Source organism: Bufo bufo, chromosome 7, assembly GCF_905171765.1.
Source record: "Bufo bufo chromosome 7, aBufBuf1.1, whole genome shotgun sequence".
Taxonomy (NCBI): domain Eukaryota; kingdom Metazoa; phylum Chordata; class Amphibia; order Anura; family Bufonidae; genus Bufo; species Bufo bufo.
The window spans coordinates 39,300,547-39,315,178 of record NC_053395.1 but is presented as its reverse complement, the minus strand read 5'-3'; the positions used below and the strand labels follow the sequence as shown (position 1 = coordinate 39,315,178).

General features: G+C 37.2%; 1 protein-coding gene across 4 annotated transcripts in view; it reads right to left on the bottom strand.

The window, feature by feature from the left end:
- Positions 1-978: 978 nt before the first annotated feature.
- PDGFA (platelet derived growth factor subunit A) overlaps positions 979-14,632 on the bottom strand; it is a 39,358-nt gene continuing 25,704 nt past the window's right edge. Inside the window, exons 5-7 of one of the 4 annotated variants that reach the window (XM_040440795.1) lie at positions 10,023-10,146; positions 7,707-7,792; positions 979-5,518 (exon numbers count right to left, since the gene is read on the bottom strand). In XM_040440795.1, the coding sequence (XP_040296729.1) occupies positions 7,737-7,792; positions 10,023-10,146 (180 nt within the window). In that variant the 3' untranslated portion in view covers positions 979-5,518; positions 7,707-7,736. Of the gene's footprint in view, positions 5,519-6,838; positions 6,908-7,706; positions 7,793-10,022; positions 10,147-14,632 lie in introns of those variants that run through there. The other 3 variants (XM_040440797.1, XM_040440796.1, XM_040440798.1) reach the window with 3 other exon arrangements.

Below are 14,632 nucleotides of genomic sequence, written 5' to 3'. Positions count from 1 at the left end.
GGCATCGCCACTGCAGCAGCACACTTGACCCCCGTACAACCAGATGTTAACACATCATAGCACATCAGTGGCAGCATGGGACCAAAAGGTGCCAGAACCCAGTGGCGGGGAACAGGTAAGTATGCTTCCCTTCACAGGTCCAGTGACGTGGGGGGAGAGGGTCAGTCCAAAAGTAGGCAACTTATTTAGGCCTCTACTAGGCAGAAATTTATAACATCCTCCACCTACCATAATACTGGTATCTTACAGGTGTAGAGTTAACAGCCACACTTGGTTATCACATCTAGTTAACACATTATGGCTGACTGTTAACTCCGCTACATCTGTATGTGGCAGGGGGTCATGGAGCCACCTCAGGCACCAGAACCCATATTATATATATATATATATATATATATATATATATATATATATATATTTATATTTATATTTATTATAGATTTTAATAAGTAACCATGACATATGAATTCATGTAACCGAACATATAGGAGCCAGTAAAAAAAAATTCACTTATAGGATATTTTATTTTCGCTGTTTAAAACCTGTGCAATGTCATAGAACGCACTTGTACGCACATTATGCAGAAATAGGAATATCGCATAAGAGGTGTCCAAAATGCTACAACCATACATTCCATCTACATCATTTTAATGGATATACAAAGCCTTTGTTTCATTAGATACTTTAGGCAATAAAACAAAATAAGCATTATTATTGGCATCCCACCAAAACATAAATATATAAATTACACTTTTATACAGGGTTTCGTTTTTTTTTTTCTGTTTTACGCAGACACAGACATTCATGTGCATTACATTATGAATTGTACACTTATTTGCAAAGGAGCAAAACACACAATTTAATACATGAATTTCCAGTTTTGGCGCTGAATGCATCTTCGTGGATCAATGAGTAAAAAAGGTGCGGACTGGACAAAAAAAATATAAAAAAAAAAAGTGACTAATTTTGCCCAGTAAAATCTAAACCATCACAAATTAACGGGAATGTATTCCAAAGAATGTATTTTCCTTCCAATTTCATAATGAAGTTTCCCCAGAAGCAATCTATTATAATGGTATTTAATGGTTAACTGAAATCTGTAGCGCTGATCGGTGCTATGGTTCATGGAGGTGGCAACCATTTTGAATTCAGGCCGCAGTAGTTTTCCCACCCTTGCTCCGATAGAACACGTTTTTGTTGATAATTAAAGCAGTCTTTGCCTAGCAGGGCTTCCTGGAAATTGGCAACAGCAAGAGCTGCCAGGAAGGGGGTTCCTTAGTAAGAAAACAATTTTTCAGGGGTCCGCCATGGTGAAAATGTTGGGAATTACTAGTCAAATGCCAATAATGTACCCACATATACAAGATTGTGCCTTAGTAGGAAAAGTTCCCTTCCAAATTATAATGATTGTTCATCGTAACTCATGACGACAGTCTAAAAACTAGAAATTTCATGGAACTACCAAAAAAATGCACAAAACAAAAAAGACTGAATAAGGCCTCATGCTTATACAGAGGCACAGAGTTTCTGCGGTTCTGTAGCCATAGGCACTTCATATAGTGCCACATTATGGAAATAGTCTACCCGAGAAGCACCGCTTCATAAGGAAGCATACAATGGAGCATGTCATGATGCACGACTGAGGTTGTAGGGAGGAGTAACAGGATGGTGTGCATGAGCCCTAACTGTAGAGTACAGTCTAGTATATTTAGGGCTTTTCCTAGAATCGAAACATATCCACTATCCATAGGTAGGGGATAAACATCTGATCACAGAGAGTCCTATCAATGGAACACCCACTGACCTTGAGAATGGGTGACCTGTGTGGAGCGGTGGTTGAGCATGCGTGCTGCTACTCCATTTAAAGTCTGTGGGACTGAGGGAGATAGCCAAGTACAGGGCTCCACAGGATATGAAATAGGTGTCTGACCGCTGAGGTTCCCACTGGTGGGTCCCCCATTTGAGTGGAGTGGAAGAACGCATACTCAACCACCACTTCATTTTGTGGATGGGACATAAGTTCTGATTCTGGGGGAAAACAAACAAGGTAGAGGTCCACTAAAGGCTCTAGGTTAGAGAAACCATCTTCAAGAGGAAGCCTACAAAAAGAAGATCGATTCTTCTAAACAGATTTATTAGAGGGACATTCCCATTTCATAAAACAGAACATGGCAGGCAGCCAACACTAAACACATTTAATACTTTATTGGAAAGGTTTTGCTAACTTGTGAAATACTTACAATGGGATTTTTTGCCTGCAGCCAAACAGCCCTACATCTTTCTAATTGTCGAATGCAATGATATGTGTACAAGTACTGCAGGGATTCAATGGGCCACAGTTTAATGTGTGTATTGTAGCGGCATAACTTTTTAAACTTATTTAATAATAAATCAAAATATGAAAAAAAGTTTTAACTGGTTTTATAAGGATGCAAATGAGAACCAACTGCCTAGTCAAAATGGGGAGCAATATAAAAAATAAAAATGACAAAAAAAAAAAATAATTATGAATTTATGAAAATTATAAATGAGGATTTTGGGTAGATTTCCAAACATTTTTCAATAATACAGTACATGAAGGTTCAAAGAATAAAGCAGAATGTATGACCAAATGGGCAAAGACTCGGCAGCCTCCGTGAGAATTTCTTTTTCAGCCACTCAACAGATTGACATATTGGGGAATGGACTCTCACTAGATATACATTTACTTTAACAGCAGCAGTAGAATATAGGATATCGTAAACCAAGTGCTAGAACACTTCTATGCAACAGATATAGCTAATTATTTGTATGATATGGTGCTACAAAAATATGACCACACAATGCATTATTTTTTTTTTTTGGTTCAAGAAAACATAGTAGGCTTTTCGTACTCATATAAAAATGTTAATTTTAGATAAAAATACAAACTTCAACTTTACAAAAAAAAGAACACATTTCTGAATACACATAAGCATACATAGATTTTTTTTTTTTTTTACCAAAAATAAAGAATTTAGGATTTGTTCAAATACACGTAGCAAATATTTCTCTTGCTACTGTGACACTGTACAATGCAGTTACAAGAATAAAATGTCCTTTTCACACACGGACAAATGTGAAAGTGTTGTGTGTGTGAAAAATAAAATAGCAAAAAAAATAAAAAATAAAATAGAAATATAGAAAATAAAATATTAGCATTAATAGGCAACTGGCACAAATCTAACGTTTGCACAGATATCCCATGATTTATTAACATACAAATATTTTATTTTTAATTTAAATTATGCAGACACAATGAAAAGGAAATTCAATGAGGCATGGACTGGAGAGATTTGTTTTTTTCCCTTTTATAATTGAATGCCGTTTATTAGCTTGAATACCGGGGTGGGCGCTACTATGAAGTCATAGCGGGGAGGTGGGTTCTTTTCAGTTATTTTATATATTAAAATTGCCATAAGATCAAATTAATTGGAACAGGCATATATCACTGTACCTATGCAGTGTTTGTAACTACACCTACAATGTACCAACATGTCATGTCAAAAGTAGGGGTAAATTAAATAGATGGATACACTTAAAATTTAGTTTGCTGTTATAAGTGTGTTTGATCCTGCAACAGATCCAATTGGGTTTGTGGGCCTACCATGGTTAACCACCTCCTCAACAATTATACAGGATATTTTCATTCAGGTTTCTGCTCTGATCGCTTTTCTACACCATTTTAGCGTGGGTGTGAGCTGCGCATAGGCCATGTGACCAATGAATGTGACATCAGTGGCCTAGGAAGAAGCCACAGCAGAGCGCCACGGCTTAACAGCTAATCGGCAGGGGTGCTGGGAGTTGGACCCCTACTGATGAAATATCCTGAGAATAGATAAATCAATATTGTACTTCTGGAAAACCCCTTGACACTTTAACCAAATTTTTTTTATAGGCCGACTTCTTTGCCTTTGTAGTAGATTTATAACTGCCTCCAATTCCGAAAACTAAGTTAGTTAAAAATGGCCGAATAAAGGGGGAAAAAGGCTACCAATACAGTTCAGATACTGCTCGTTCAGTTTGTCCTTATTCTTAATGTGGAGTTGGGAATGAGCCACTGGTAGACATCTCTAGTGGCAGCTTATCTCCCTCGAACAAAATAAATCAGGCATGTTGAAGTCCAACTGCCTAAAACTTCTTTATCCCAATATCTGCAGTCAGGGGAAAGTCTAGAAGACCCCATATACATTAGATGGTTGTCTGGTCTTGGTGGGTTCGGCTGACATTCATCTAATGTTTATGGCTACCTTAAGATTATCTGTCTACCGGCAAGATATAAAAAAAAAAAAAAAAGCAAGCAAAAACAAATTAAATATAAATATCAATAAAATCCTCAATAGTCTCCCAAGAAAAAAAATTCCAGATTGCTATGAATTTGATGTTACATTAATTGGAGGTAGCCATTTTGTGGATCGAACCATCATCAGAATTCATACTCTTCATACAGAACATAAAAGTGGTTTTTCAGAAACATTGGGCACAAAGATTCTTTATCTGGTCCCAAGTTCATTGTGAATTGATGGGTTGTACTAGTTCGGTCCACAAAAAGGCAGCTTCCGCTTCTTAACCAGAGGCGGGATATGGGGTAAATAACTGACACTAACATTGTTTTTCCAGATCCTATTAGGTTGGCAAAATGAGTGAACATTTTGTTGTTGTTTTTTTTTTCTTTTTTGTGTTTTTATTTCTGGCAAGCAAGAGCAAATACGCAAACGCACAAAATTCAACACTTTGAAGATCAACTGCTGCAAAATGACACAAATAGATATTAGAATCATTAACTGACCAATATTAGAGCAGGTGAGTTCCTAGTGGTAGGACTGTGCTGCCATAATTAAATTACCCCATGGTATAATAATAATTACTCTATAGAGTAAAAAAAAAAAAAAAGTCCTCTTAAGGCTTCCCAGGTTTTTTTTTCTTTTTTATGTGAAGACTTTAACATCATGGAGCAAGGATTTATGTATTGAAAACTTCTGCGTAGACACTTGTTCATTTGATACATTCCTGGCTTTTTCTTGTGCCAGTGGTCTGTCAATGACCATCCATCTTCATCAATATTAGCAGGCACATCACTTGACATAAAGCACCACTGCTTTGATATGAAGTCCTCATTCACTTGCCATGTTCACCGTATTTTAAATTTTTAAACCTATCTTCCTTTCATCCATCCCGCCATCTTGTTTTGTTGTCGCAGTTTTCAGACAGGGGAAGAGTCTCTCTTCTCTGTAAGAGTGCTACAATACTTGCTTTGATGTCACATTAAAACAAATGTACATTGTTCCTTTGTTCTCACAGAATGTCCTTTGAACCTTTTTTTCCTTATGTTTTTGTTTTAATCCTGTCTTTCCACACGAGAACAAAAAGAAAAAAAGAAAAAAAAAAAAAAAAAAAAAAAAAAGTCTATAAAAGCACCATACGTAGAAGATTCAGGAATGTAACAAAGTGTGTACATCCAAGTCCCAGATGAAAGTTTCTAGCTTATTTCACCTTACATCTGTAAAAAAAAATAATGATATAATATTAAAAAAAAAATATTAGCCAGAAGCAAGAAACACAAAAAACAAAGCAGTTTTAGAAATTGAAAACATTTTAACAGTTTGTCCACAAAATATACACGTACTTTCACCTTTACATTGGTTGTTCATTGAATTTTTACTAAAATTTACAAACTTAAAATTAAAAAGTTGTGAGCACTTTACAAAATTTGAAATACAAAAATAACTTTTTGCAAAAATATTTAACATAAAATAAAAAATGAAAGAGTTTGGTCAAGTAATTGGGGGATGCACATTTACTCCAATTACTAAAGAGGAGCGAAGTTCTCAAAACTTCGATTCGGCTGCTTAGCCGAATTTCACAACGAAATTTGCTTCGGGACGAATTACCATGGTGGCACAATGGGGTTATGGGTACTATCAAAGTCCTGTTGACCAAATTCAGAAATTACAAAAAAAATTCCAGGACTTCCCCTGAACTGGCATGATTGTCTGCTTTTCTTTACAAATCTTTCTAGAGTTCAAGGCCAAATTCTCACAATGCTCATCACAAGACTTAATGCAAATCCATATTGGATTCAGGCTTTGTAATTATTTCAGGCTTCATTACCATCAAGTTCAAGGGGGGGGGGGGAGCTATACCTCCCGACATCTTTAAGCTTAAGCAAATATTTATTCATTTGTAAAACAAAATCCATTCAAAAACAGTTCCGCTAAGTCTCAGGGAAACAATAAATGAAAAGCTAACTGGTTCCTATACAACGCACAACCAAAATGCCTTTATTCATAGAACAAAGTAAAAGAAAACATATTAAATACCATTCATACAGGGAAATTCCCTCTCTCCTGCATTGCCAAGAGCAAAAGTATACTAGGATATACTTTTAAAATTTCTTCACATCTGAAATGTTTCAAAAAATGCCAAATTATCAACTCCTCTAAACAAAGTCCATTTAAATGAACCATTCCCAAAAGAAACTGATACAGCACGACTAAATAACGGTAGGTGGACCTAAATTTTAAAAACACTACCTTCTAACTAATGTTACTATGTAAAATGAAAATTGAAAAAGTTTTAAAAACAGAACCACATCCAAAAATGTCACTTTACACCCAAGACCACATTAAAATCGGAAAATAGTACCTAAGTCATTGGATGTGATCATTGTGTGGCTATCTATTCCACTCTTAGAAAATAGGCAGTGAACAAAAATAGTCCATTAGAATTTTAGAAAAGGGCTACCAGGCTCATAAGGAGTAGGGAGCAGGTACAATAAAAAACAGAGCTGTGGGGAAATTGATCCTCTCCAGTCACATACCTCTTCACTTTCCCTCAGCTGAAGGGAAGATGTAGCTTAATGGAGCTGGTCACGGTATTATCCCACACCCTGATACAAAAAAATAAAGTTTTTTTAAAAAGGGTTTTAAACATTCAAAATTAATTCAAAAGTAAAAAGCCCTTTCTGTGGACAAAACCTGTTACACCCAGAGTCCAGACAGTATTTTATCAATGGACCCTCTCACATATATTTCCAAAGAAAGACATCAACTTTAGTGGAGGGAAAGTTGAGTACTTTTTTTTTTTCTTTTCTTTTTTTTTTTACCCAAAGAGAGTCTTTCCTCTTTTAAAGATGGACTAATGGCCTTGGCCATTTTAGATGTATGATGGTATCCAAAAAGAGGACTTATCTGATCTCATATTGGCCTTTCAAAAACATCCAAAACTGAAAATAACGGTAAAGGTGAGTTTCATAATTTATATTTTGTGGACTGATCAAGCGGAATATCGAAACATTATTTATTTATTTTTCTTTATGTGGGACATGTATCTTCTGCAAGAAAGAGCATATTTAGATAATTCTGTAAAAATCATCAATGGCACATGTTGCAGAAGAATCCAAAATCAGTAAAGCTAAAGCATAAGAAACAGATAAAAAAAATATTATTCAAAAAGATGTGAGAAAAAGGAAGGCAGCCAAGGAATGCAAGATGTTTACTGGGATGTGTAGCTTGAAGAAATAAAAAAAATTCCAGGAGGCAGAATTATCAAAGCCAATCATATATAATCTCTTTGCAGCCTTAAGGTAATAGTGTCAAGATTGGAACAAGTGATTGTGTTGACATGATTAAAAGGATGAGAAATTTTGTTCACTGCCGGTGCTGTTACTTTCAGCTTAGGGTTCCTACCTGCCGAGGAAAATAATTTCCAGCTGAGTATTAGGTAGGCTTTAGTTTTTTTCGCTTCCGTTTTTTACCTGTTTCCTTAGGCCTTCCTGTTAACACAAGGGCAGGGATGGTGAAAAGGCCTAAGGAAACTAATTTTGTTCAGTAAAGAGACAAACAGATGCATGTTAAAGTGCATTCCTGAAAGAGAAACCTGTTAGCTACTGCGTGCACTACCAACATTGCCGAGTCACATTTTTATTTTATGTTAATTCTTGTACTTCTCTTTAACAGCGTGTGCTTTACATAATTTTTTCTCTTACATTTTTATATTGATTTTTTTTTTTTTATAATCTAACAATCAGTTTGGTCTAATTTTACTGAGGATTATGGCAGCTTTCGGTCACGATTTTGGACTGCCTGGCTTTGACAGATGAAGTAACATTTTGTTTCACCACAAAAATGGGCCAAAAAAAATATAAAAAAATCTTAATATACCAATATAATTGAAAGTACAAGTCACTGTGATCTATGAATGTTGGGCAGATTTACTAATGAAAAATGTGCAAAAAAAGGGCATCGTTTAGCGGAAACGGGGCCGTGGCTTAAAAAAGGTTATCCAGGAATTCATAAAGATTACCTATCCTCAGGTCCGAATCCCAGCACCCTTGCAGATCAGTCGCTTCAGGGAACTGCTGCCCTCACCGGAGCTCTGGCGAGTGCAGCCAGCTCCCGACAGCATTCCAAGCACAGCGCCGTATATTGTATAGCAACTGTGGTTGGTATTGCAGCTCAGCCCCATTGACTTGAATGGGGCTGAGCTGCAACTAGGCCATGTGACTGATGAAAATGACGTCACATGGCCCTTGACGAGGCTCACAGAGCACCAACCTTTTCTAACTGTTGATCAGCAGGGGTCACAGGTGTGTATTTATGTACACACACACACACACACACACACACACACACACACACGATGTAGTAGGGTTAACTCAAATTTCTTAACTCATCGCGTTATCTTGAAACAAAAGCCATTGAAAAGCAATTGAAGGTGTTTGCTTAACGCATTTAGTTTAGATAACACATCTCATAAAGCATGTGTGTTAACATATATATGTATAAAAAACACTATGGGCTATATATTAAATCTGGCGACGCCAAAAGGGTTTGTTGAGAATTGGAAAAAAAAAAAAAAAAGTGGTGGGGACAGCTTTTTTATTTTTTTCAGAAGTAAGGTGTCTGAAGATTTTTGCTTCAAAGAAAAAAAAAAAATATAGGATGTGTTGAAGTCACAGCTGGTCAAAGAATACAAATATTAACATGACTGAGCAAATTTTTCCACAGCTGTGTGCTAAAAGGTGATAGCAATCAGCACTGCTTAAAGGAATGACCTTGACGCTGTAGAAAACAGGTACCGTTCAACATGGACTATTGTGTTCCAGAATATAACAAATAAAACATTATCTGAATGTACATAGCAAACTATAAAAAAAACAAAAAAGTATTCGTCTAAAAGCAAAAGATTAAATACCAAGGATTCTCTGCAAAAGCTAGCATTTTTTTTTTGTTGAAGTCATACATATATTTGTAAAAATGAAAATATATAATGCTATTCAAATTCAAGTCATGGGGATTATCATGTTAAATTGTCTCTAAGAGTTTTACCTTAGAAATTTTTTTTTTCTTACCCATACATCATAAACTATACTAGCCTGGAACAGTCGGGTAAATTATGGTATTGAGAACCAACTGGTGTGAAGGTCTGAAGATATGATGGAAAGAACACAGCCAAGATCTACAGCAATATCACTACTTCTATAGAGAAAACACCCCAAAATCTACTGAGGAACCAAGGCATCCATCAGCAAACTGCCAATGTAGTGCAGTACTGGAGTGCTCTGCCATTACTCAACCACTACAGGTGCTCCAAAAATCGATATGTCCAGCAGGATCAACCAACTACCTAACTTACATGGTGTAGATGTCGGTGAAAGGAATGATCGGGAATGTTGGATTTCAACATGCCGGATAGTATGTGCCTGTTGGCTTTACCCTCTCCTCATTGAAAATGCACACATGCAACCTGTAGACTGGGAAGAGTTGCTGCCTGCCAAATAAGGGGTAGTATCAATTTACCCCAGTAGTGACCTTTACTAGTAGTAAGACCTGAAGGTCAATGGTAAGGCCGCTTGCTTATTAAAAAAATAAAAATTAAATCCATGACCAAAAGGAAAAGAAAGGGCATCATTAGTGCAATACTCTGTAATAGAAGTTACAGGGTATTTAGGATAGACCGGTTGAATATTTAAAAAGTCGATAGAAAAATGTAAGGGGGCTTACCAGTTTCTTCTTCTCGATAATCTGAATTAGAATTTGCTGTACAAGTGCATTCCAGGTGCTCCTCTAATTTCACCAGAACTTCTTTTAATTTAGGTTTTTTCCTTACATATTCTACTTTTGCCACCTGAAAGAAATATATACATATTTAGCTTTACTTGAAAAGGTATTTCTTGAGCTACAGGGCTAAATGTAAAAAATCAAAAATGGATTCCAGTAGTAACCGACCACAAAACAATATATAAATAAACCTAAATACTTCTAATAATTGCATTCAACACACCATCTAAGAATCAATGACAGGAAATCTCCGTACTGCATTATACAGGCTTGAAAATGTATTACTCTAAAAAAAAAATTAAAAAAAAATCAATAGGGAACAGAACAGTGAAGGACTACATTCTGACTACTATAAAAGTACATTGTGTTCAAAATACATCAATAGCAAGGCAGTTTTATGGAATCTTCTTGGTATCCATGGAAAATGTATGGGCCCGGACTACACAGTTTTCAAAACCGAGGCATACTGAAATGTTTTCATACAGAATCTATGAGAGAACAGATTCTGCATGGTGGCAGATGGAATACCTTCGGTTCTGCAAGATGGAACTAAAAGGACTGTCAAAGCTGCTTCTTCTCATCCTGTCCACCCACCCTTTTAAAAAATTCTACCAAAGAACTAAATGCAATGCCCCCCCAAAAAAAGTCACTAACTTCTCTTTAGACGCCAAACGTAAGATACCCATTGCTATTAGCAAATGAAGGGGAAATTCAGATTGATGGTCTTCAAAATGTTTCCCCCAGTGCATTCTCCATATGATGCCAACTTTTGTAAGACACAGCTGTCACATTGATCACTGAATGAATGCCTATGCCCTGCCTCATGCTCCTTGCGGTTAATAAAAAGGCATCAATGGATAAGAAAGGCACATTTCAAAAGGTCACCATTACCAATGGACAGTATAGACAAGCATTTCACGAAATGAGAAAAAGGAGACATCTAGGCAAGCCCAGTCTAACAAAAACGGTTGGTGTTGGCCTGTGTGACAACTGGCCATCAACCTGGTCTGCTTATCCTAGTACACGAATACAGTCAACTTTGATGAGAACAAAAAAAAAAAAAGTTATTTATCAAAAATATCCATAGTTTGGTGACAGCATGACTTCGAGCCACCGACTTTTGTTCAAAATGCTCCATCCACTTCTCTTCGCCAATACCCAAGCTGTCACATTTATTCAACTTAGTTTCCAAAGACATGGTCACTAACAATCTACCTGCCATCTAGGCCCAATATACAGTGTGGCTGGATGCCACCTATGAAACAAGTATTCAGTGTTATGAACTGACTTGCCCTATTCTGTAGACTCATTAAAACTTTTTTTTTTTTCTTAAAAGGCAATGACATCATTTCATGATAAGAAAATTGGCAGCGAGGATAAAACAAATCTGAGAGCACTGATATTCCCCCATTGTTGTTAAGATGCTGGTTGTAGAATAATATTGACTGTGTGCTATGCCAGAATCAGCTTGTAATCTGTAGATAAACATATTATCGGAAGAAACATTTTCCTACATAGCTATGACCACACCAAGAAGAGCAAGTAACCATTACTGAAACTGTGCTACAGCAAAGAGAGTCACTAATGGACCACAAACATTAGGAGTATGTACTCAACATGACGGGACCTCGATAGGCAAAACAAGCCCAGTACGAACACATGTACAAACCTCTGGATATATAGCTGTCCATTCACTAAATTAAAGTGTAGCTCCACTTCCAAAGAATGTCCGCTCTTCTGCCCAATGCCAAGAATTGATAGATGGAACAGCCAGTTGCTAACGTAAGCACTGGATGCAGAAGCCTGACCTGCAAAACCCCTGAGCAGGTGAGGCTTTGACGTCCAATGGCTGCCTCAGCAACTGACTCACCAAGTCTTTCCTGCAGAATTACCCACCATCAATGCTAAACTTTGAATAAAGAACCGGCATTCTCTTTAATGTGGGGTTTGACCTGCCAGAGAGTGTACTGAGGACATTTAACTTTCCCCCACTGGGCATCATGAGTTTCAAAATGCATAAACCTTTGCTCCCCCAGAAAGCCTAGCATACACACCTATATCTTAAAGGGTATGTTCGCTAAAGCCCATTTTCACAGTGCCGACATTTGTCAAGCATCCAATTGCAGTCAAATATCGATCTACAGGGGAATCCAAATTCATTCAATACCAAATCCAACCCAAGAATGGGGATGTCTTGCCACTGAAAAACAGTAAATGACTGTACGTGTGTGGTCACTTCTCTAAGGCTAGGGCTACACATTGATTTTGACTATGTGACGCAATTACAAATTAGGATAGTGAATGTGGTCTAGTTGAAATCCAGCAGGCTTGGATTTTTGCCTTCTCTCATGTCGCAGTCCCATTAGCTTGCCCAAGTCCTGCTTGCATGTAAACTTCCCCTTAATGCTCTCTTGTCGGTTGAGTGGACTTGTTGCAAGCATGAAAATGCTAGTTTGTTGCCACCCTACACAAACAGGCATGTGCTGTTAACAAAAATGTAAATTAATGGCTGTACCAACAATCGTAAGGTCCCTATTAGACCGCAGGATTTTTCGGGCCAATTATCAGGAACAAGCATTCATGGGAATCCCGATAATTGTCTTGTATAATCTAGCAGCCGATGAACAAGCAAACACTCGTCTGTCGATAAATGAGCATCTTTCATCATGATGAAGGATGGCCAGTTATCGGCAGCAAACCTTTCTGTGCAATCATTAATGGGCTGCCGATAATCAACAGAATTGAATAAGAGAGAAAAGGACTGCAGTAGCAATAGTTCTTCCCACATTAGGTTTGCATCGGCCTGTGTAATCAGGCTGATGCAAACAAACACCGATGGATGCCATCACCGATTAGCACTTGCACTGCTTGAACATCAGGCAGTGTAATACAATCCCAAGAATGAACCATTGTCCATGCGGCCATTAGGCTGGGCAGTTATCTGTAAAAGGTCCTAAAACAAGCGCTGACTGACTTGCTATATCATCGGGAAGAGATCTGCCCACATAAAAAAGGACCAAAAAGTAAATCAATTAAAAAGATGCCTCCACTTGAACTTGCTTGGGTGTTCCATATGTCCTCCTATACCTGTGGTGGCTAAACTCCGGCACTCCAGCTGTGGTAAAACTACAACTCCCAAGATGCACACTTGCTTAACAGTTTTCATAACTCCATAGAAATTAATGGAGCATGCTGGGAGTCGTAGTTTCACCACAGCTGGAGTGCCGGAGGTTGGCCATCGCTGTCCTATACACTAACAAACAGTAGAATGGCCTTACATTCACAGCCATCTGTCCATTTTTTTCACCAGTATAGAAACCCCCCTTTTTCGGAATCAGTGTGGGTTCCAGTGTTTAAGCAACTCTTCAAAACTGTGTATTGAAGTCATAAGCCATTAAAAGTAAAAAAAAAAAAAAAAAAAGATTTTTTTTTTAAAATCATACAGTAAATACTAGACCTGTATTCTCAAAGTTTTGTTCTTATGGACCAAAAATTTGGAACCAGTTATGCCCACCTACATAAGTGATGAAAATTATGCAAAAAAAAAAAACACTACTTCACAACAAATAAAATTGTACTCATGGGGCAAAAGGAAAAAACAAACAAAAAAAACAAAACACTGTAGGTTTCCACAGTAGTCCGACTGAAAGTATCTGAAAATTCAGTCACTGCCCTTTTTGTCAACAGGACATGGAGCCTGCATTCATTAGCCCTGCAAACAAAAGTCTTATAGTCAGACAGTAGCGGAGAAAAAAAAAAAAAAAAGAAGTCAAACTTAGAGGCATTTTCCAGGGCTGTCAGATTTCCATTGAACAAGTCAAAGCTGTATGTGACAAGTATGAATGCTTTGCAAGAAGGTCAACTTTGGGTCGAAGTAATATGTTTTAGTTTCTTTCATGGTGAGCTCCCTCTGTTGATGCTTTTCAAGATGCCGGGTAAATTTGACTCATCCGGCATGAAAGAACGGCTAATCTGCAAAACTCTCGAAGATCAAATGATGATTAAGACCTAAGAGTGAAGACAAAGACCGCAATTCCAACAAATCTCTAATTATCCAGCCGAGCCGCGTCCGAATTAAGAGCTGCTCTAGGAAATTCCCACTTCTCAAAAACTGTCGCTTTGCACAGGGAAAATAAAAATAAAAAAACAATGTACAGTTACAAAAAAATTTCACAATTATCTAGAAGTAGCTTAGTCTTACAAGCCCTTAATCTCCCTATGGACCGTTATTTTCCCAACTCACTTCAAGACAAACCTATGACTCATCTTTTCACTTACCGGCCAAGTTCAACTGATCACCATAAAAGGTGCTTTCTTGGCGGCTGTTAATAATTCGATGTTGTGTGATGTAGAAGAAGATAGGACTTTTTTTTCCCTAGCCTTCTGAAATCAATTTCTCTCTCTGCATTCTTTTACACTCAAAGCAAAAAAAAAAAATCATAATAATATAAAAAAAAATTGGGGAAACACAAATATGTACACATGACCTGAGTATTTGTCAAGGGGAGAAGAGAGGCAGAAAACTACAGGTCCAGCTGATAAATACAGCTGCT